Genomic DNA, 23,977 nt, shown 5'->3' on the forward strand with positions numbered 1-23,977 from the left:
AAAAGAGGATTTTTATTCCTGTAAAATCTGTCTTGTAGCCATTTCATGGTTCCCTCCCAAATAACTGTTTGCTTACATTTTTTCCCCTCTTGTCCTGTTTGTTGGTGTTGTGCTGTAGCTTAGCTTTTTTTCCCCTCTTGTCCTGTTTGTTGGTGTTGTGCTGTAGCTTATCCTATTGTTTACCACTACCTTGTTTAGGCTAGTGCAAGTAGGGGGATGATCAGATTGTCAACATCCATGGTTTCAGTATTGCCCAATGAGGGCCACAGGAAAAATTTTTTACGCTGAGTACTAATTTCCACATACAGGAGGTAACATGTAATAACCCCCCCTTTCTCATTCATGTGTGGGGGGATGTGGAGCTCTGTACTATTAGTATTGTATTTACCCATCTATCATGTGATATAAATGACTCAGATTTCACAAGTAAAAATATTTCATAGTTTAATGTGTCCAAATAATACAATACAAAATATACACGGAATATAATCTGAGCACAAAGGCTGAAGAGCAATAAATAGCTACAATTTAGTAACCCATCAGTGACTAGGAAACGTTTACCTGCCAATTGAATGCTTGTAATATTCCTAAGCGTGGATGGCTGGAAAGTAACTTGTGCTGTGTAAAGGACACCTACCTACGAGGAATTGGAGAGAGTCGAGCAAAAAGCCTCAGTACCCTTATCCACGGGCCGGTCGGCTGTGGCTGCCGGACCAAAGCTCTGAGAACTTCCCATTACCAGTCGATTTTCCAAGCGTGATGCCCTGCCGGAATGATGATATCCCCCCGGACATAATAATCCGAGAAGGTGCAGTCAAGTAGGAGCAAGTGATATCGCCCCGGACATAATAATCCGAGAAGGTGCAGTCAAGTAGGAGCAAGTGATATCGCCCCGGACATAATAATCCGAGAAGGTGCAGTCAAGTAGGAGCAAGTGATATCGCCCCGGACATAATAATCCGAGAAGGTGCAGTCAAGTAGGAGCAAGTTTGCAAGACTCTCAGCTGGCGACCACAGTCCTGCAAATCTGTTTCCTGAACTCTAGCTCGAGACCTTGAAATCTACCTAGTCCACCCCAAGCTGTGTTGACCGCTTCTGCTCTTTCATGGAGATTAAAATTCTGCATCTTCTCCACGCTAATGGGAACAGAGAAGTGGACCCGGACAACTCCCAACCCTCCAAACTGGCAGCAAAAACTACAACTCCCAGTGTGAGCCGAATGGACGTAGAATACGGACACAAAATGCTGAATAAAAAAAATATAAATGGCTTCTTCCGGAGAACATTTCTCCAAGGTGCTTCTACTCTAATGTCACAACAAGACGTGTATATAACAGTGGAAGATCGTAGGGTTTGGCAATTTATGTAGTTACGTTAAGATTAACGCACGAGCCGCCATATTGTACCTTAAAAGCATTCTGGGTCTTAAAAGATAAGTACCATCATTAGCTACTCCAATAAATAAAGTAATAAAACTCCTTTCCATGTTTGGAGCAGATGGCCCTGAGTAATCGACCGATGTAAAGTAGCGATGGGAAACAAAAAAAATGGCTGAGATGATATCACCACCAATAATGGGAATATTTTCGTGCCGATAGTTGCATCTCCACGGTGGTGGCTATAATTGACCGTCCATGAAAAAAAAAACAAAAAAAGAAACTTAAGATGAAGAAAGTTATATTTTTTCTTGTCGGAACCTTCAGATCTAAAAAAGCCCTAGAAATTATGTAAAGAAAGAAAAAGACAGCAAAAAGCACAAAGTTGTCAGGACCATGGTCACCGCGCAGGAATCGGGGAGCTTAGTGCCGGGACTCAATGTCTCTTCCTATAAATCATTCACAACTTTATGGCTGTGGTTCAATTTGTGATTTTTAAAAATAAATCATTGGTAATAACATACAGAAATGGAGTACCTTTAAAAAATATTAAAATGATAAAGTGGAATATAAATTAATAGAAACTTAATACAAGTAAATGCAATTTCCATAAATAGTGATAAAAAATAATGGATTCTTGTACCACAGGAAATGAATAATCGTGAAATGATGGAATCCAGAGTAACGCTGAGCGTTGCGATAATGGACCATCTTGTAACAGTCTGACGGCAAAATCCCAGCACTCTGGTGAGGACGGTGCCGCAACGTGCAGGACCGGGGTCTGTTCTCTGCAACGGGCGCCTGTGTCCTCTGCCCCCAATGCTTTCTGCTAGGTATCGGTTCCTTAGGGAGGAGCGACCCCCAACTTTCTTCACATCACAAGTCGATTTTTCTTAGACTCATTCTACTGAACGAATCCCTACAGAGCACAGAAAGCAATAATGTAAACAATGTAGGGGTCCGACGGGAATAGTGGACGAGGGGATCTCGGCCGCTCATCAATGTGAAAACTACTGCAAAATACAAACAGTGACCCCCCCTTCTTACGGCCTAGGTCAGCCAGGGACCCCTACATGGCGGCTGCCGATTACCTGTGACATGTGATGGGCACCACGTTCTTGTACAGCTGTGGGATCTTCCTGTTGATGAGCGGCTGCAGCGCCTCCTTCAGGCGGTGGTAGTTACGCTCCAGCTCCCGCTGATATTCCTTCTGGTCCGGACCGATGAGACTCTTATTCTTTCGTAGAGCGTCCTCGCACCTATTGGAAAATACACAGGGCAGGGCTGAAACGGCTGCGACATTCCCCTAGAGCACAGGAAGGAACTACTCCCATCATCCATCCACAACAACCATCAGATCTTCAGTCTCATGGTGCTTACAGGACATTGCACGACTGGGACCGGGCAGAAGAGGTCACGCTCTCTTTAAAAGTCGTGCATAAAATGTCTTTAATCCAGCATCAATGGGACCTGATAAGTGCTGGATATTCCGGATTATCAGACGGACAATCATAGCACAGAAAAGCAGAGGATTCCCAAATAGAACGTATTCTGATCCCTCTCCATATAAGTGAGTGAGGCTAAGCTGCAATACCAAGCACAACCTGAAGATAGGTGTGGCGCTGTTTGTGAATAGTCACTATGGACACTTTCGAGGTAATTTATGTATTTGGTGCTAAAAATAATTTTAAAAATTTGCAGTTTGGCTTTTTGTATATTGATGGCTGCAGAATGATTTAATTGAAAATCCATCAGTGAGCTCGTTCTAAAAGTTTGTAACTCTTGTCTGTCTTTTTCTGAGCTCTTCTTAATTAATTTAAAACCACATGAAAGTTCAACTTAACTTTGATGTGATCTGTGGTCATAAGTCAAGGACAGAGGAGATGAGAAAAAGATAAGCCACACAAACTGTACCAAAATGAGCTCACTGATGGATTCTTGGTTAACTCTTGCAGAAAGAAATGTATTGAAATCAATGGATATAAAGGCATTGCATGGGTGACCCATAATTTATCCTATGGAGAGTGGTTATCCTTAAAGGGAAACATACCTTTTTGTGAAGTCTTTAAAACAGAGTCTCAGTTTGTTATGATGGCGGAATAATTTGGGATCGTTTGGAATCTCTGACAAAAACACCTGAGCGACCTCCAGCGGACCCTGCAAGAGAAGCGACCATGAGACATTAATGTATCACCCCCCCCCCCCCCAAGTGTGCCGCCGTATTGAACGCCACCAAGGAATGAAGTATCTACTGGCCGTGATCAGGGTAGAGGCCAATACTTAAAAACCCATGGGGCAGTGCGACATCACTACTGGAAATTCTACCACGGCTTCTGCTTTATAGAAATGGATGAATATGTCATCGCCATCTCTATGTGAGGTCACCGCCGTGCTACGCACAGCAGCAGCCGGAGATCAGAACTGACCTGATTGACGGTCGTCCCCACAGAGCCCTGTAAGACCATCTGCAGCATTTTAGGATCGGCCGGATCCTGGTGGGTGGCAAAGGCCAACTCTTGAGTCTTCTTCTGCATGTCCTCGATGGCGACTTCAATAGGAGTCAAAATAATCTGCAACGCGCACAGAAGCAATCAGTCACCCCAAGATTCACTTAAAAAAAGGGTGCTCTCACATTTTTAAATTTCTTTTAATTAGTTAGCATGAAAATAAGCAAGTTTGCAATTGACTTGCTTGTTCTATCTGCTTTCATTCTGAGAGCTTTTCTCTTTTATAGTGTACAGCTAGTTTCCATGGAGCTCGACCTTCAGAGCCAAAGTACAGTAGTTACAATCCAGGAAAGGAGTTAACTCTCAACATCCCAGTCACTTCGCTCCAGCCCCTTGAATTGTATACAGGAGTAATCCTCCTGTCTTCCTCTCAGATTTTGAAGAGATGTTATTATACAGTTATATGAAAACGTTTGGGCACCCCTATTAATCTTAAGCTTAATGTTTTATAAATATTGGTGTTTTTGCAACAGCTATTTCAGTTTGATATATGTAATAACTGTTGGACACAGTAATGTTTCTGCCTTGAAATGAGGTTTATTGTACTAACAGAAAATGTGCAATCTGCATTCAAACAAAATTTGACAGGTGCATAAGTATGGGCACCCTTATCATTTTCTTGTTTCAAATACTCCTACCTACTTTTTACTGACTTACTAAAGCACTTTTTTTGGTTTTGTAACCTCATTGAGCTTTGAACTTCATAGCCAGGTGTATGCAATCATGACAAAAGCTACTTAAAGTGGCCACTTGCAAGTTGTTCTCCTGTTTCAATCTCCTCTGAAGAGTGGCATCATGGGCTCCTCAAAACAACTGTCAAATGATCTGAAAACAAACATTATTCAACATAGTTGTTCAGGGGAAAGATACAAAAAGCTGTCTCAGAGATTTAACCTGTCAGTTTCCACTGTGAGGAACATAGTAAGGAAATGGAAGAACACAGGGACAGTTCTTGTTAAGGCCAGAAGTGGCAGGCCAAGAAAAACATCAGAAATGCAGAGAAGAAGAATGGTGAGATCAGTCAAGGACAATCCTCAGACCACCTCCAAAGAGCTGCAGCATCAACTTGCTGCAGATGGTGTCACTGTGCATCGGTCAACTATACAACGCACTTTGCACAAGGAGAAGCTGTATGGGAGAGTGATGCGAAAGAAGCCGTTTCTGCAAGTACGCCACAAACAGAGTCGGCTGAGGTATGCAAAAGCACATTTGGAGAAGCCAATTTCTTTTTGGAAGAAGGTCCTGTGGACTGATGAAACCAAGACTGAGTTGTTTGGTGAAACAAAAAGGCGTTATGCATGGCGTCAAAAAAACACAGCATTCCAAGAAAAACACTTGCTACCTACAGTAAGATTTGGTGGAGGTTCCATCATGCTTTGGGGCTGTGTGGCCAATGTCGGCACCGGGAATCTTGATAAAGTTGAGGGACGCATGGATTCCACTCAGTATCAGCAGATTCTTGACAATAATGTTCAAGAATCAGTGATAAAGTTGAAGTTACGCAGGGGATGGATCTTTTAGCAAGACAATGATCCAAAACACCGCTCCAAATCTACTCAGGCATTCATGCAGAGGAACAATTACAATGTTCTGGAATGGCCACCCCAGTCCCCAGACCTGAATATCATTGAACATCTGTGGGATCATTTGAAGAGGGCTGTCCATGCTCGGCGACCATCAAACTTAACTGAACTAGAATTGTTTTGTAAAGAGGAATGATCAAAAATACCTTCATCCAGGATCTCATTAAAAACTACAGGAAGCGACTAGAGGCTGTTATTTTTGCAAAAGGAGGATCCACTAAATATTAATGTCACTTTTCTGGTGAGGTGCCCATACTTATGCACCTGTCAAATTTTGTTTGAATGCAGATTGCACATTTTCTGTTAGTACAATAAACCTCATTTCAAGGCAGAAACATTACTGTGTCCAACAGTTATTACATAGATCAAACTGAAATAGCAGTTGCAAAAACACCAATTTTTATAAAACATTAAGCTTAAGATTAATAGGGATGCCCAAACTTTTTCATATAACTGTAAATCTTGCAAAATCACCAGCCCGAGCATTGGCAACTTTCAGATCAGGTCTACTAAATCAGGGCTCTCACTGTCCTGAGCTGTGTGCTTGGTCAAACACCCTATTATCTCTATGTAAATACAGTGATAGCAACAGAACAAACCACCACTACCTGAATGTGTTACAGCAGAACATGTGCTGAGCTTTATACTTCTACAAGTACTTCAGCTCTGCTGCTGACCAAAACTGTCACGCAAGGAGGAGAGGCCGCCCTACAAGAAAGCGGGAAGTAGGGAGACTACAGAGCTCTGAGCTGCTCAAGAGACAACTTGATAATATCCCTTTAAGTTAGGTAAAAAAAAAAAAAACCTTCTGCTTCTGGAAACATCGGTTGTTGCCCAATTTCCCAAGATCCCTGAGAGCAAAATAAACTACAGGGATCACTACTTCCAATATAAATTCCTGGAAACCGGAGGAACATTAGAGACTATACAGATTGCTGCAACGGGTTGCGCCAAAGCTTCAGAACTTGGGAGTTTTTAGACTTTGGAGTTTCAATGTAGAAAAAAAAAGTTCTGCAACTTTTGAAAATACTTTGCGCTTTCTGTGTAACATCTCTGCTTGCTTATAGTAACGTTGGCAGAGGTCGTGCGACCATAGATCGCTGCCCCTCACCTCCTCCTTGTGAATGACGTTTATCCGGGTTTTGATGTAGGGGAACGCGTGCGACGTGGTCAGGATCGTCTTCCTCTTGAACTGCTCGTGCAATTCCCCGTGCGCCCTTCCGTCCAGGGTGAAGGGCGTGCAGTACATGAACCGCCGCAGGTTGTAGTTCTTGTCGAAGTAGGTGATCCGATCCTTCATCTCATAGGTGTCAAAGAACGGCTCCACGTAGGTGATCTGGATGAACGCCTGCGGACGGACGACAACGGAAAATGCTGTAATCCTCCAAGGAAAAACATTTGGGGTCTGCACATCTGAAGGCTCCACACATAGAGATCCATCATACTGATGCAGCCGCTGCAGAATAGATCAGTACCCAACAGAAAAACAACAAAAAAAGAGATCTGGAATCTTCTCCGTTACCTTATTAGAATCTAATTTACATTTGTCGACTGGGTTGGAATCCTTAATGACCTCCACGACGTCCTCCCCGAAACGCTCACCGTAAAACCCCTACAGAAAGAGAAGGGTGCGGATTACACAGAGTCAGACATTCACCGGTCAATGAAGACACAAAAATTGCCATTAACCGTAAATGATCTAGGCACAGATAGTGCTGCATCTCTGTCTCTCTATAATACAGATTGGTTACACACAGATAGTACTGCCTCCCTGTCACTCTGTACATTATATAGGCACAGATAGTGCTGCATCTGTCTCTCTATAATACAGATTGGTTACACACAGATAGTACTGCCTCCCTGTCACTCTGTACATTATATAGGCACAGATAGTGCTGCATCTCTGTCTCTCTATAATACAGATTGGTTACACACAGATAGTACTGCCTCCCTGTCACTCTGTACATTATATAGGCACAGATAGTGCTGCATCTCTGTCTCTCTCTATAGAATATAGATTGGTTACACACAGATAGTACTGCCTCCCTGTCACAACTCTGTACATTATATAGGCACAGATAGTGCTGCATCTCTGTCTCTCTATAATACAGATTGGTTACACACAGATAGTACTGCCTCCCTGTCACAACTCTGTACATTATATAGGCACAGATAGTGCTGCATCTTTGTCTCTCTCTATAGAATATAGATTGGTTAGGTGTAGATAGTACTGCCTCCCTGTCTCTACATATTGTGTAGATGTAGATAGTACTGCCTTTTTTTCTCCATATAAATTGTGGAGGTATAGAGAGTATTCGCTCCCTGTCTCTATATAAATTATGCAAATATAAATGGTACTGCCTCCCTGTGCATTATACAGATACAGATAGTGCTGCCTCTCTGTCTCTCCCTGTATATGATCTAGGGACAGATAGTACAACTTCACTGTCTTCCTAAATAAATTATGTAGGCATAGAAAGTACCATCTCCCTTTATTCCTAGGTTAATGAAGTTGTCACAGTGTTGCATCCCTGTATCTATAGATAAATAGTGTGGGCACAGATAGTACTGCCTCCCTGTACAAATGATATATGCAGAGATAATACTATTTTACTCTGTATAAATAATGTAGGTACAGATAGTACAACCTCACTATCTAAATAAATTATATAGGTGCTGATAGTATTGCCTTCATGCCTCTATATAAAAATACAGGAAGGCACAGATACTACTGCCTCTCTGTCTCTATAAAAAGTATTAATCCAAGAGAATAGTTTTACATGCTAGTTACTGCTGTATAACCATGAATTACTAGTATACCTACAAACGACTAGACAACCATGTCAATCAGATAACAACAAATTTTATTATTAAAATATTATTAAATGGGACATAAAACAACAGGTGGATAAACAAGGCGGGGGACAAATATAAACTTACACAATCCATCGTCAAAGCCCAAATGGCGAAACGCGCGTTGGGACCAGGCTGCGTGGACACCACACAATCTTACTGATGCGGTATGTAATCTATACTTACTTTGACCATGCTCTGACACTATTGCACTGTCACTTTAGTAGTTTGTGTACCTTTACCACCTCTTGGTATAATAGCTTTCATCACGCACGGTCACTGTAAGAGTGCACTGTCACTTTAGTAGTTTGTGTACCTTTACCACCTCTTGGTATAATAGCTTTCATCACGCACGGTCACTGTAAGAGTGCACTGTCACTTTAGTAGGTTGTGGACTCATATGATTGATTATATCCTTCTGCGGACATGCATGTTACATTTAGATCAAATTCATATATATGTATTGATGCATTGTCACTTTACTTCATTATTTATTTTAGGAATTGATTTTTTTTTACATTATACTTAGTAGTTGTCCAGGGTGGAATATCTTTGGCTTGATGAATTTTATTACTATTGGGCAAATTGATTCCACATCCACTATATTATTTTGATTCAATTTATTAGAGGAATTTATCTACCTAGAGTGAATTATTGGTCTATACTATATAAATTCTGTATGTATTATGGCAATCAGTATTGTGTGAGTTTATATTTGTCCCCCGCCTTGTTTATCCACCTGTTTTATGTCCCATTTGATCATATTTTAATATTTAATAAAATGTTATCTGATTGACATGGTTGTTGTGTAGTCGTTTGTAGGTATACTATCTATAAAAATTATGTAGGATCCGCTAGTATTGCCTCCTTTTTTTATATACAAAATGATTTTAGGCACAGACCGTACTGCCTTCCCGTCTATATAAATAACATCAGCAAAGATAGTACTGTCTTCTTGTCTCCCTATATAAAAAGACAGGCACAGACAGTACCTCCATCTTGTCTCCTTATATAAATGACTTGGGCACAGATAGTACTGCCTTCTTGTCTCCTTATATAAATGACTTGGGCACAGATAGTACTGCCTTCTTGTCTCCTTATATAAATGACTTGGGCACAGATAGTACTGCCTTCTTGTCTCCTTATATAAATGACTTGGGCACAGATAGTACTGCCTTCTTGTCTCCCTATATAAAAAGACAGGCACAGACAGTAGCTCCTTCTTGTCTTCTTATATAAATAACATCATCACAGATAGTACTGCCTTCTTGTCTCCTTATATAAATGACTTGGGCACAGATAGTACTGCCTTCCTGTCTCCTAATATAAATGACTTGGGCACAGATAGTACTGCCTTCCTGTCTCCTTATATAAAGGACTTGGGCACAGATAGTACTGCCTTCTTGTCTCCTTATATAAATGACTTGGGCACAGATAGTACTGCCTTCTTGTCTCCTTATATAAATGACTTGGGCACAGATAGTACTGCCTTCTTGTCTCCCTATATAAAAAGACAGGCACAGACAGTAGCTCCTTCTTGTCTTCATATATAAATAACATCATCACAGATAGTACTGCCTTCTTGTCTCCTTATATAAATGACTTGGGCACTGATAGTACTGCCTTCTTGTCTCCTTATATAAATGACTTGGGCACAGATAGTACTGCCTTCTTGTCTCCTTATATAAATGACTTGGGCACAGATAGTACTGCCTTCTTGTCTCCTTATATAAATGACTTGGGCACAGATAGTACTGCCTTCTTGTCTCCCTATATAAAAAGACAGGCACAGACAGTAGCTCCTTCTTGTCTTCATATATAAATAACATCAGCACAGATAGTACTGCCTTCTTGTCTCCTTAGATAAATGACTTGGGCACAGATAGTACTGCCTTCTTGTCTCCTTATATAAATGACTTGGGCACAGATAGTACTGCCTTCTTGTCTCCCTATATAAAAAGACAGGCACAGACAGTAGCTCCTTCTTGTCTTCATATATAAATAACATCAGCACAGATAGTACTGCCTTCTTGTCTCCTTAGATAAATGACTTGGGCACAGATAGTACTGCCTCCCTGTTTCTCTATATAGATAAGATAGGCACAGATGATATTTCCCTGTAATGACCATGTATTTATCCAACGTGCAGAACTCCATGCACAGCTCCTACTCCAGTCCCGATCTCTACAGATATCATCGGTGTTTTACCTCCAGCCGGTGGGAGATTTCCGCTAGTTTGGTTATTGCTGGCTCTTTGTAAACAAACTCTTGTTCGTCTAAGTCTCCAAATCTGGTTCCGTAAAACCCCACACGGAAATACGTCCCAAACATTCTCTTCCCGTCCTGGGGACAAGAGGGAGGCTAAATCATCACAAGGGTAAAGACCGACAGAAAGAACCACATGGGACACTCTGGACATCAATACACAACATTAAGACTCTGCTGTTCTCATCTTGCACGGATCTTCAGCTATAGCTTTTCCTAAGCTTCAGAGCTGCATTCACAACTCTCCTGTCTCACAACTCCAGTCCGGCAGACAAACCCTGACTGTATTCTGATGCATTGTGAGCTGTAGTGGTTACTGCATCAGACTGCAGTACAGCAGAGCATTATCAGTGCAGACACTGAACCAGCAGAAGAAGGACAGGACGGGAATACAGCTCTGAATGTGGAAAGTAATATGATCCAACTCCAGCTCGGTGCAAGATGAGTAAAGCACGGCGAATCAAGAAGACCACTGATTACATTAGGAAATGTAGGCGGCGATCAGAGCGGCGCATTTTTTTATGCAAAACGATGCAGTTTTGCCGCGATTTAGCAAGAAAAGCTCCGCTCTGCTGCACTCGGGCAGCAAAAATGGAGCCGCGATTCACTAATTGTAAATGCTGCATCCACTGCACTCAGTTAAACCAATGATAACTTTTATTTAAAAGGTATGAATACTTTTGCAAACCTGTTTTTTTTTTAGATCCAAAGGATTGAAGATGCTCTATACATCTCATATATGCATCAAAAATGCAAAAAAAAAAAAAAAGAGGAAAGCCACTTTGCAAATGTTCTTGAATCTTACAGTTTCATGTATACAGCCTCTACGCGTCTCCATGGGTGCAGACTACAAACAAGTCTGATCCTACAATCACTACCTCTGAAACAGAAATACTGCAAGATCAGACTACACACAGAGTTTGTTTGTAGGATGCAATCATGGAGACACATTGGTTTGCATAGAAGCTGTATACACAAAACGGTAACATAAAAAAAAATGCTGATTGCAAAAGTGTGCACACCCTTTAGTGCATATAATAACTCATCATCCATGTTAGACTAGACGGCGGCAGAAAGGGTGAAGTAATGATGACAGCCTCCATTCTGCAAAGTCAACTAGAAGTGTTGCAGAACTACAACTCCCAGCAAGCTCTGACAGACTGGAGCCGGTTGTGAGGGACTAGACCTGGGAATGATGAATATCTCTACAGTGTGTGTGTTCAATGTGACAATAACTATAAGGGACCAGTGTAGGTGGGCGCGCACAGCAGCACAGAGGATAACAGGAAACTAAAAGCGCTGATTAACCTATTATTTTCCAGAAGAAAAAAAAAAATAATAGGGCAGCATGAGAGAGGAGATTACACCACAGAGCCGTTAACAGAGCCGAGAGATAGCGCACAGCCACCATATGGTTATATAACGCACGGTGAACCCCTCTCGTCATTGCTGCGGGGGGCTGGAGGGGAATGGGGGTCATCCACATCATCACAGAGGGAGAGGCAGCACCGGCGGCCGGGTCGTTCCTTACACCCAACATAGAAAACTGTAAGTGGGAAAAGTTACAGTTCACTAAAATGGGGACTTTTATTTGTTTAAAAAGTTACATCCAATTCAAAAACTTCCACAAACTTCCGGCAATCCGGCGCATAAAGGGTCAATCGTTAATTATCGTGTTTTTTGTTTTTTTTTTTCTCTTGGCTGAAGTTAAATGAGACATAAAACTAATATCCAGGAGATGGAACTTACCACAACAGACAAGAGTAAAAAGTGGGGACAGAAGGGTCAGCAACCGGGGGAGACAGTGGGAGAAGGGCGGGAAAAAAACAAAACAAATTATTTTAATTAGGGATCATCCAAAAACTAAAATGGAGAAAAACAAAATATTTAACTGGAAAACGTACAAGTGCAATGATGGGACGTGGTGCCGGCCGGGGGAGGGGAGGAGGGCGATGCAGAGGCCAGCGGGGTTAGGATGGAGAGGAAAGTGTTAAGTACAAGCGACATGCGTGAAAAGCGAAGGTAAGCGATCGGTGGCTGACTGGAGGCTGTCGTACTACAAGTACCAGCAAGTACTCGGGGGTCCACACCTTCTCAGCCGGCCACAGATCCTATAAAGCAACGGAAGATGATGATGGATGTCGGCATGCGGGAGGAACGACACACGGGGGAACGGCAACTTCAAGGGTCGATTTAGCCAAACGGAGGTCAAATAATCAGGACTAAATAATCTGCCCGAAAGGAATTAATAGCCCAAAGGTTAAAAAAGGTCACAAATTGTGTGGAAACAAGTCTGTAAATGCTAAAATCTGATCTCAACCATTAAAATTTCTTCTCAGATTCTAAAGACTTTACTGATCCTGAGTTACATCCTGTATTATACTCCAGAGCTGCACTCACTATTCTGCTGGTGCAGTCACTGTGTACATACAATACATTACTGATCCTGAGTTACATCCTGTATTATACTCCAGAGCTGCACTCACTATTCTGCTGGTGGAGTCACTGCGTACATACATTACATTACTGATCCTGAGTTACATCCTGTATTATACTCCAGAGCTGCACTCACTATTCTGCTGGTGGAGTCACTGCGTACATACATTACATTACTGATCCTGAGTTACATCCTGTATTATACTCCAGAGCTGCACTCACTATTCTGCTGGTGGAGTCACTGTGTACATACATTACATTACTGATCCTGTACTGATCCTGAGTTACATCCTGTATTATACTCCAGAGCTGCACTCACTATTCTGCTGGTGCAGTCACTGTGTACATACATTACATTACTGATCCTGAGTTATATCCTGTATTATACTCCAGAGCAGCGCTCACTATTCTGTTGGTGGAGATCCTATTATAAAACCAGATTTGCTTGAGCAGGAGATACACAGTAGATGGAGCACACCTAATACTTTTCTTAATAGGGGCTGTCCACATATTATGTTCCTGATAAAGGGCTATTACCATCTCAGACCTTTAAGACATATGCGCAGGATGTGCCATAAATGCCTGAAGAGATTGGGTTGTGCGCAGCCTTCCAGCCATTCCTGGTGGCCGCATTCTTCTACCAGACATTTAGGGCATGTGCCGGCTCCTTCTGTCTCCGTCCACTGCACTCAGGACTTTTATTTCTCCGATGCAAACGAAAAATATAAAGGATGAAAATAAAAACTTTGCAAATAGAGAAAGAATTTCCAATCGTCTCCACGGCTGCAGACTACAAACAAACCCTGTGTAGTCGGATCCTGCAATCATGTGACGCCTCCTTCCTGTGTCCTCTACTTGGAAGGAAAATAATCCTTTGCTCTCCCGTTTTGTGTACACAGTTCCTATGCATCTTCATGGTTACAAACAAACTGTGTTTTGTAGGTTAAGTCGGAAAGCTCAGATGTGGAGAAATACAGTGGGTACGGAAAGTATTCAAACCCCTTTACATTTTTCACTCTTTGTTTCATTGCAGCCATCTGGTAAATTCTAAAAAGTTCATTTATTTTCTCATTAAAGTACACTCTGCACCCCATCTTCACTGAAAAAAACAAATGAACATTTTAGAATTTACTAAATGGCTGCAATGAAACAAAGAGTGAACAAAGGGGTCTGAATACTTTCCGTACCCACTGTACATGACTACAGGATCAGACTACACAGGCTTAATTTGTAGTCTGTTACCCCGGAGACACAAAGCTCAGCAGAGGAGCTGTATACACAAAAATGTAGGGAGTTTTTAATTAAGAATATTTGCAACGTTGCGTCGTTTTTCTCCTTCGATGCACTGGGACCATAAAAGTCTCCTGTCCACTGCCGGCAGCGCCATGGAGGCCATGTTTTTATGGTGTATGTGGGTCCCAGTGAGCAGTTTTTTTGAGTCCTGTAAACTAAAGGTTACAGAAAGAAAATAAAAAAGGGCTGAATCGACCCCTTGATTTTGAAGGTGCAGGGGAGGGTGGAGAAGGGGGAGGGGTTGAGACAGGTGTTGATGGAGAGAGCACTACTTCTGGAGGAGGATGATGAGAGTGACGTGATGGTCACTTATTAGTGTCACGGTGTGAACGTCATGCACTAGGTCTAGCTGGACTTTACCATGACCAGAGGGTGCAATGTGTCTGGTTAATGGTCACAGCACACAGCCCACTGCTAGCACATGTGGGTCAAGCATTGCAGAGGGGCTCAGACTATTAGTGGTCTTTTCTGACTGCACGGTACCTACCTCCCAGCCAGTACTCTGTGTAACAAGGAGATAAAAAACAGCGTCAACAGTGCACACTCACAGGCGGAGGCAGCCGCCGCAGGACTACAACTCCCAGCATGCCTCGAAATACAGCCAACGTGACCAACACTCGGGAAATGCATTCTGGGAATTGTAGTGCACCGGCTGCCTCCTCTTACCCTGCGACAAAAAAACCCAAAACATTACATGACAGGTCAGTGCAAAAAGGAAATATTTAAATTATTCTTTTTCTTTGCAGAGTGTGATGGAGATCGATGATTAGTCTGAATTCACTCTTATAAACTCTACAATTATCGGCACTTCGGTGACGTCTTTATATTTAGGGCAGAATATCCGGACTTTTATCTATTACTTATATAAGAGCCGGGAGATGACGAGTGAGCGGCTCCGCCGGGGGCATTGCTGCTTCTGCTGGAGAAGGTCAGCTCTGCAGGGAGGCGGTAACCGCGCGCTCCTCATCTTAGACCTGCGCTGTCTGGCAGTAAATGTCAGCGCGGATGTACAAGACGCCTTCATTTTTGGCAGATATTTCATATTTAAAGAGGAAATCAGAAGAAATTTGTGCCCTGCATTACACGTGGCGTGCACTAGAGGGGGCTATGTGACAATAATTAGTATTGAGGTCACATGACTACTATCTGGGGCAATTGTCGGGTGCACTGTCACCGACAGTCTCTCGTTACCTGGTGGACGATCTTGCTGAACGCTTCCTGCAGTTTACCGTGAATTGCACACAGCTTCTTGGCGTCCCTGTTGGCTTCATGGATGGGGATGAGGACTTTGTAGACGTCGTTCACGGCCTCGTACATTCCAGCCTGGAAGACAGTCATTAACCAGAAAAAAAATGAGTGAAGGTGAGGAGCAGAGGTGTATGGTCACCGACTGCTGTGATGTCGTCGCTGGGCTGTGCGCTCTGAGACAATCTTCGTGAGCAGCTCCTCCTCTCAGCCTCTACAGCTGCAGGTTCCCTCTTTCTCTGTGAGGGAAGGAGGAGCAGATATCTTCCTGAGCAGCTCCTCCTCTCAGCCTCTACAGCTGCAGGTTCCCTCTTTCTCTGTGAGGGAAGGAGGAGCAGATATCTTCCCTGAGCAGCTCCTACTCTCAGCCTCTACAGCTGCAGCTTCCCTTTCTCTGTGAGGGAAGGAGGAGCAGATATCTTCTTGAGCAGCTCCTCCTCTCAGCCTCTACAGCTGCAGCTTCCCTCTTTCTCGGTGAGGGAAGGAGGAGCAGATATCTTCCCTGAGCAGCTCCTACTCTCAGCCTCTACAGCTGCAGCTTCCCTTTCTCTGTGAGGGAAGGAGGAGCAGATATCTTCCTGAGCAGCTCCTCCTCTCAGCCTCTACAGCTGCAGCTTCCCTCTTTCTCTGTGAGGGAAGGAGGAGCAGATATCTTCCTGAGCAGCTCCTCCTCTCAGCCTCTACAGCTGCAGCTTCCCTCTTTCTCTGTGAGGGAAGGAGGAGCAGATATCTTCCTGAGCAGCTCCTCCTCTCAGCCTCTACAGCTGCAGCTTCCCTCTTTCTCTGTGAGGGAAGGAGGAGCAGATATCTTCCTGAGCAGCTCCTCCTCTCAGCCTCTACAGCTGCAGCTTCCCTCTTTCTCTGTGAGGGAAGGAGGAGCAGATATCTTCCTGAGCAGCTCCTCCTCTCAGCCTCTACAGCTGCAGCTTCCCTCTTTCTCTGTGAGGGAAGGAGGAGCAGATATCTTCCTGAGCAGCTCCTCCTCTCAGCCCCTACAGCTGCAGGTTCCCTCTTTCTCTGTGAGAGGAAGAGGAGCAGATATCTTCCTGAGCAGCTCCTCCTCTCAGCCCCTACAGCTGCAGGTTCCCTCTTTCTCTGTGGGGGAAGGAGGAGCAGATATCTTCCTGAGCAGCTCCTCCTCTCAGCCCCTACAGCTGCAGGTTCCCTCTTTCTCTGTGAAAGGGAAAAAGGAGCAGCAGCATGTGAAGACATCTGCTCCCACTCATCCTGTTTCACAAAGAAAGACGGAAACTGCAGCTGTAAGAACAGATAAGGAGGAGATACTCAGGAAGATATCTACTCTTCGTCTTACACTCTCACAGCTGCAGATTCCCTCTTTCCCTGTGACACAGCCTGCTCGGGGAGGGGATAAGCAGATGTCTCCACCTTGTTGCTGCTCCTCTGCTCTCACAGCCGGTAGTCTCACAGGGGAAAGAGAGACTCTGCAGCTCCATCACCTTCCTAGTCCTCCATTTACAGTTTTACATTACATGGAATTTTTTTTGTGTGTACTGAGGATTCTACTATTTGCTGTAACACTCGAGTATGAACTCTGCATATATCTGATATCTAAAAACGCAAGTTCTCCTTTAAGAAGAGTGGATACATTATGTGCACAGCCAGCACCGGGTGATTTACAACAACCTCACTTTCCTCCCTGCTGTGATCACATAAGAGCGGCGCCTTTTTCCCTGCATTTAGAGTGAATTAACATTTCCCCGTATGCGGTACCTGAAGAGACGCATCCGATGCCACGACGCCGCGCTCCTCCTGAAAAACTCGTTAGCAATTAACCATCATTAAATGAAACTTCGTTACCATTGAGAATGACGCCGCCGCCTGTTCCAGGAGTCCGACCAGTCCGGCCTCGGTGAAGTATTTTCCTGAGCAGATCCCTTCTTCGTCCGGAGACACCACGTCGTCCGACACCGCAGACTCTTCCAAGACGTTGGAGGAAATATTCTGCGGAGGACGATCACATCTTTATAACTTGTCATCACAAAAAGAAGGAGGGGTGGGGGTCTGCCTGATTTTATTAAAACTTAAAGGGGTTGTCCCCCCTAAAGGACACAAATCACTGATCCACAGGAAAGGAGATAAATATATGATCACTGGGGGTCTGACACCCACTAATCACAAGAATGTGGTCCTAAAATCCCCGGCGTGACTGGAGCAGTAGTGAGCATGTGCGACCACTGTTCCATTCCCATGTATAGGACAGGTGGTCGCACATGCTAACTATTGCTTCACTTCCCACAGGGGGCTTCTGGACTGCCCTTGTTTTCAGGATGGGTTGGGGGTCTCAGCAGCCCTTCCTTACTATAGATATAGTATTCACCTGGAACGTGACGCAGCCAACGGGCAGATACTTGCGGTCCTCTAGCATGCTGAGATACTCAGCGACCAGCGCGGCGGAGTGCACCAGGCACTGTGCCGATTCTGCGTGGTTGCTCCGTTCTGAGTGTTTTCCCGCCATGTTTTGCAGCCATGTTAACCGCAGATCCGGGGACGTCTGGTAACCTTTGGCAATTCTAAAATAATGAAAAAAATAAATAAAAATAAAATATAAACCCAGCAATGTGCTGCAAATCATGTAACAAATGTAACAGCTTCCTTTGTGTTTCCACGGTTACAGACTACAAACCCTGTTTGTAGTCAGATCCCGCAGTCCCGCATTACTCGCTTCCCGGTCTTTAGGCAGCAAGAAAAAAGGGGCAGAGAGTGAATGGGGTTGTGCGAGATCAGACTACATGAAAGGATTGTTTATAACTGCGGGGACACATTAGCATTCATATGAGCTGCAAGCACAAAACAACAGAGGGTTGTCAATTTGCACAATTCTTAATCCTCGATTATTGAAAATGGCAGAAGCGGTGGTAAACTATTCCTCACCTGTACATGAGGTCAATCAGCATCTCAGGGTCTTCCTGATGTTCCTTCATCTTCACCGTGTCGGAAAGTATCATGTGGAGGTTAAATACCAGATCCTGAACCTGATTCACAAAAACTTCAAATTAATAAAAAAAAAAAAAAAATTGTAAAAAAAAAAGACAAATGCTAAAATAAAAGTGCCATGAATAACGTCTGCACCCAGAAGTCTCCGTATCTGGAGGCTGCGGTGCAGCACAACGAGAAAAACAAGAGCCACATTCTAAGTGCGAAGTGTGGACATGGCCTAAAGATCAATTCTCAGCCGAGACCTATATATCAAAGGGATATGCTGTAAATAAGAAATACAGGTCTGACAATCTGCAGAGTTGATGTCGCATTCACTTCTATGGGAGTTTAGGTTTGCAGCACTGTTCACTTCCCCGACCCTGCGAACGCACCTGATCCGGGAACGTTGTCTCGCGCAGCTCCAGATCCTCCTCGGCATAGGTTAATATGGTCTTCAATGAGCGCCTTAAAAACTCTTCGTTGAAATTCTGAGATGTTCCCACCAGGGACGATAGAGACATGGTCACCTGCATCTTCACCCGAGCAAAATTCTGCAAAATTCACAAATAATTTGTCATAAACGATAAAGTGAAAAAAAGTAGTAAATTCTGGATACATTAAAAGTCCAAGATCTTCCCCCTTCTTATTGTACTAAATGTATTAATCATTACATTCATGCTCTCCGGTTGTTGTCAGTGAATTGAATCCTATATGAACACAGTTGAGTTGTTTGTTACAATGTATCGGTCAAAGTAAATATTCATGCACAGCCGCAAAAGAACAAATCTGTACACTGCTCCAGGCTCTCATCTATACCGATACATTGTAACAAACTACAGCTGTGTGAGCAGGACTTGTGAGGATGAGTTTTCAGCCTCTAAAGGCCCCGTCACACTAAGCGAGATCGATAGCGAGATCGCTGCCGAGTCACAAGTTTTGTGACGCAACAGCGACCTCAGCAGCGATCTCGCTATGTTTGACACTTAGCAGCGACCAGGCCCCCGCTGTGAGATCGCGGGACATGTCGGAATGGTCTGGACATTTCTTTGATCGTTGAGTTCCCGCTGGGTAGCATGCATCGGTGTGTTTGACACCTTACCAACGACCTCGTTGGCGACTCAGAACTGAGAAGTCGTCCCTCATAGAGGTCTGAATCGTCAGAGTAGCTGCTATGTGACAGGGTCCAAACGACCGCCGACATCGTTATACAGGTCACTACGGGTCGCTGTATCGTTGGGAAGATCTGACTGTTTGACATCTCACCAGCGACCACACAGCAACGCAGCAATGATCCCTGCCAGGTCGTATCGTTGTCGGGATCGCTGTGGCGTCTTTAAGTGTGATGGTACCTTTAGAAATCATGAAAAATAAGATGGGCATTGCTCACTTTAATTGCACCAATTTTTTTTTTTAAAGGGATCGTGCACCTCTAAAAGATTGGGCACAAATCTCTGTGATTGCCTTCTTTACTTACAATGCTGCAAAAAAATGTCAGTCCTCCCAAATGTGGCTATAAACCAACAAAACAGTCCAAGAATTAAATTGCAAAATGCGCCAAAAAAAAAGCAAAATGCACCGTGCAATACCTCACCGTCTCTGTGGGGGCGCTGCAGATTAAACACTTGCAGCTACTTTGTTCTGTACAAAGTTGAATGTGCTGACAACAAAATCACACAAAAATCATCAATGGAAATCACATTTATTAACCAATGGAGGCCTGGATTTGCAGTCACCCCCAAAATTAAAGTGGAAAAACACACTACAGGCTGATACAACTTTGATGTAACGTCGTTAAAACAAGTCAAAATGAGGCTGAGTATTGTGTGTGGCCTCCACGTGCCTGTATGACCTCCCTACAACGCCTGGGCATGCTCCTGATGAGGCTCAGTATTGTGTGTGGCCTCCACGTGCCTGTATGACCTCCCTACAACGCCTGGGCATGCTCCTGATGAGGCTCAGTATTGTGTGTGGCCTCCACGTGTCTGTATGACCTCCCTACAACGCCTGGGCATGCTCCTGATGAGGCTGAGTATTGTGTGTGGCCTCCACGTGCCTGTATGACCTCCCTACAATGCCTGGGCATGCTCCTGATGAGGCTGAGTATTGTGTGTGGCCTCCACGTGCCTGTATGACCTCCCTACAACGCCTGGACATGCTCCTGATGAGGCTGAGTATTGTGTGTGGCCTCCACGTGCCTGTATGACCTCCCTACAACGCCTGGGCATGCTCCTGATGAGGCTGAGTATTGTGTGTGGCCTCCACGTGCCTGTATGACCTCCCTACAACGCCTGGGCATGCTCCTGATGAGGCTGAGTATTGTGTGTGGCCTCCACGTGCCTGTATGACCTCCCTACAACGCCTGGGCATGCTCCTGATGAGGCTGAGTATTGTGTGTGACCTCCACGTGCCTGTATGACCTCCCTACAACGCCTGGACATGCTCCTGATGAGGCTGAGTATTGTGTGTGGCCTCCACGTGCCTGTATGACCTCCCTACAACGCCTGGGCATGCTACTGATGAGGCTGAGTATTGTGTGTGGCCTCCACGTGCCTGTATGACCTCCCTACAACGCCTGGGCATGCTCCTGATGAGGCTGAGTATTGTGTGTGGCCTCCACGTGCCTGTATGACCTCCCTACAACGCCTGGGCATGCTCCTGATGAGGCTGAGTATTGTGTGTGACCTCCACGTGCCTGTATGACCTCCCTACAACGCCTGGACATGCTCCTGATGAGGCTGAGTATTGTGTGTGGCCTCCACGTGCCTGTATGACCTCCCTACAACGCCTGGGCATGCTACTGATGAGGCTGAGTATTGTGTGTGGCCTCCACGTGCCTGTATGACCTCCCTACAACGCCTGGGCATGCTCCTGATGAGGCTGAGTATTGTGTGTGGCCTCCACGTGCCTGTATGACCTCCCTACAACGCCTGGGCATGCTCCTGAAGAGGCTGAGTATTGTGTGTGGCCTCCACGTGCCTGTATGACCTCCCTACAACGCCTGGGCATGCTCCTGATGAGGCTGAGTATTGTGTGTGGCCTCCACGTGCCTGTATGACCTCCCTACAACACCTGGGCATGCTCCTGATGAGGCTGAGTATTGTGTGTGGCCTCCACGTGCCTGTATGACCTCCCTACAACGCCTGGGCATGCTCCTGATGAGGTTGAGTATTGTGTGTGGCCTCCACGTGCCTGTATGACCTCCCTACACAGCCTGGGCATGCTCCTGATGAGGCTGAGTATTGTGTGTGGCCTCCACGTGCCTGTATGACCTCCCTACAACGCCTGGGCATGCTCCTGATGAGGCTGAGTATTGTGTGTGGCCTCCACGTGCCTGTATGACCTCCCTACAACGCCTGGGCATGCTACTGATGAGGCTCAGTTTTGTGTGTGGCCTCCACGTGCCTGTATGACCTCCCTACAACGCCTGGGCATGCTCCTGATGAGGCTGAGTATTGTGTGTGGCCTCCACGTGCCTGTATGACCTCCCTACAACGCCTGGGCATGCTCCTGATGAGGCTGAGTATTGTGTGTGGCCTCCACGTGCCTGTATGACCTCCCTACAACGCCTGGGCATGCTCCTGATGAGGCTGAGTATTGTGTGTGGCCTCCACGTGCCTGTATGACCTCCCTACAACGCCTGGGCATGCTCCTGATGAGGCTGAGTATTGTGTGTGGCCTCCACGTGCCTGTATGACCTCCCTACAACGCCTGGGCATGCTACTGATGAGGCTGAGTATTGTGTGTGGCCTCCGCGTGCCTGTATGACCTCCCTACAACGCCTGGGCATGCTCCTGATGAGGCTGAGTATTGTGTGTGGCCTCCACGTGCCTGTATGACCTCCCTACAACGCCTGGGCATGCTCCTGATGAGGCTGAGTATTGTGTGTGGCCTCCACGTGCCTGTATGACCTCCCTACAACGCCTGGACATGCTCCTGATGAGGCTGAGTATTGTGTGTGGCCTCCACGTGCCTGTATGACCTCCCTACAACGCCTGGGCATGCTACTGATGAGGCTGAGTATTGTGTGTGGCCTCCACGTGTCTGTATGACCTCCCTACAACACCTGGGCATGCTCCTGATGAGGTTGAGTATTGTGTGTGGCCTCCACGTGCCTGTATGACCTCCCTACAACACCTGGGCATGCTCCTGATGAGGCTGAGTATTGTGTGTGGCCTCCACGTGCCTGTATGACCTCCCTACAACGCCTGGGCATGCTCCTGATGAGGCTGAGTATTGTGTGTGGCCTCCACGTGCCTGTATGACCTCCCTACAACGCCTGGGCATGCTCCTGATGAGGCTCAGTATTGTGTGTGGCCTCCACGTGCCTGTATGACCTCCCTACAACGCCTGGGCATGCTCCTGATGAGGCTCAGTATTGTGTGTGGCCTCCACGTGCCTGTATGACCTCCCTACAACGCCTGGGCATGCTCCTGATGAGGTTGCGGATGGTCTCCTGTGGGATCTCCTCCTAGACCTGGACTAAAGCATCCGCCAACTCCTGGACAGTCTGTGGTGCAAAGTGACGTTGGTGGATGGAGCGAGACATGATGTCCCAGATGTGCTCAATCGGATTCAGGTCTGGGGAACGGGCGGGCCAGTCCATAGCTTCAATGCCTTCATCTTGCAGGAACTGCTGACACACTCCAGCCACATGAGGTCTGGCATTGTCCTGCATTAGGAGGAACCCAGGGCCAACCGCACCAGCATATGGTCTCACAAGGGGTCTGAGGATCTCATCTCGGTACCTAATGGCAGTCAGGCTACCTCTGGCGAGCACATGGAGGGCTGTGCGGCCCTCCAAAGAAATGCCACCCCACACCATTACTGACCCACGGCCAAACCGGTCATGCTGAAGGATGCTGCAGGCAGCAGATCGCTCTCCACGGCGTCTCCAGACTCTGTCACGTCTGTCACATGCGCTCAGTGTGAACCTGCTTTCATCTGTGAAGAGCACAGGGCGCCAGTGGCGACTTTGCCAATCCTGGTGTTCTGTGGCAAATGCCAAGCGTCCTGCACGGTGTTGGGCTGTGAGCACATGTGGACGTCGGGCCCTCATACAACCCTCATGGAGTCGGTTTCTAACCGTTTGTGCAGACACATGCACATTTGTTGCCTGCTGGAGGTCATTTTGCAGGCCTCTAGCTGTGCTCTTCCTGTTCCTCCTTGCACAAAGGCGGAGGTAGCGGTCCTGCTGCTGGGTTGGTGCCCTCCTACGGCCCCCTCCACGTCTCCTGGTGTACTGGCCTGTCTCCTGGTAGCGCCTCCAGCCTCTGGACACTACGCTGACAGACACAGCAAACCTTCTTGCCACAGCTCACATTGATGTGCCATCCTGGATGAGCTGCACTACCTGAGCAACTTCTGTGGGTTGTAGAGTCCGTCTCATGTTACCACGAGTGTGAAAGCACATCCAACATTCAAAAGTGACCAAAACATCAGCCAGAAAGCATTGGTACTGAGATGTGGTCTGTGATCCCCACCT

The 23,977-nt window shown here is 45.6% G+C and overlaps 1 protein-coding gene across 15 annotated transcripts in view; it reads right to left on the reverse strand.

The window, feature by feature from the left end:
* Window positions 1-427: 427 nt before the first annotated feature.
* Window positions 428-23,977, reverse strand: part of DOCK7 (dedicator of cytokinesis 7) — a 119,569-nt gene continuing 96,019 nt past the window's right edge. For 10 of the 15 annotated variants that reach the window (XM_073643798.1, XM_073643795.1, XM_073643807.1 and 7 more), the window contains 13 exons: window positions 18,888-19,046; window positions 18,451-18,551; window positions 17,897-18,089; window positions 17,377-17,520; window positions 15,505-15,636; window positions 14,801-14,815; window positions 10,528-10,653; window positions 6,989-7,078; window positions 6,578-6,814; window positions 3,803-3,946; window positions 3,427-3,533; window positions 2,468-2,635; window positions 428-2,295 (listed from right to left, as the gene is read on the reverse strand). In XM_073643798.1, the coding sequence (XP_073499899.1) occupies window positions 2,253-2,295; window positions 2,468-2,635; window positions 3,427-3,533; window positions 3,803-3,946; window positions 6,578-6,814; window positions 6,989-7,078; window positions 10,528-10,653; window positions 14,801-14,815; window positions 15,505-15,636; window positions 17,377-17,520; window positions 17,897-18,089; window positions 18,451-18,551; window positions 18,888-19,046 (1,659 nt within the window). In that variant the 3' untranslated portion in view covers window positions 428-2,252. Of the gene's footprint in view, window positions 2,296-2,467; window positions 2,636-3,426; window positions 3,534-3,802; window positions 3,947-6,577; window positions 6,815-6,988; window positions 7,079-10,527; window positions 10,663-14,800; window positions 14,816-15,504; window positions 15,637-17,376; window positions 17,521-17,896; window positions 18,090-18,450; window positions 18,552-18,887; window positions 19,047-23,977 lie in introns of all 15 variants that reach the window. The other 5 variants (XM_073643799.1, XM_073643808.1, XM_073643797.1 and 2 more) reach the window with 1 other exon arrangement.

This window comes from Phyllobates terribilis, unplaced genomic scaffold (assembly GCF_046119375.1).
Source record: "Phyllobates terribilis strain yellow unplaced genomic scaffold, ASM4611937v1 Scaffold_8__6_contigs__length_399053987, whole genome shotgun sequence".
In the NCBI taxonomy this organism is placed as follows: Eukaryota; Metazoa; Chordata; class Amphibia; order Anura; family Dendrobatidae; genus Phyllobates; species Phyllobates terribilis.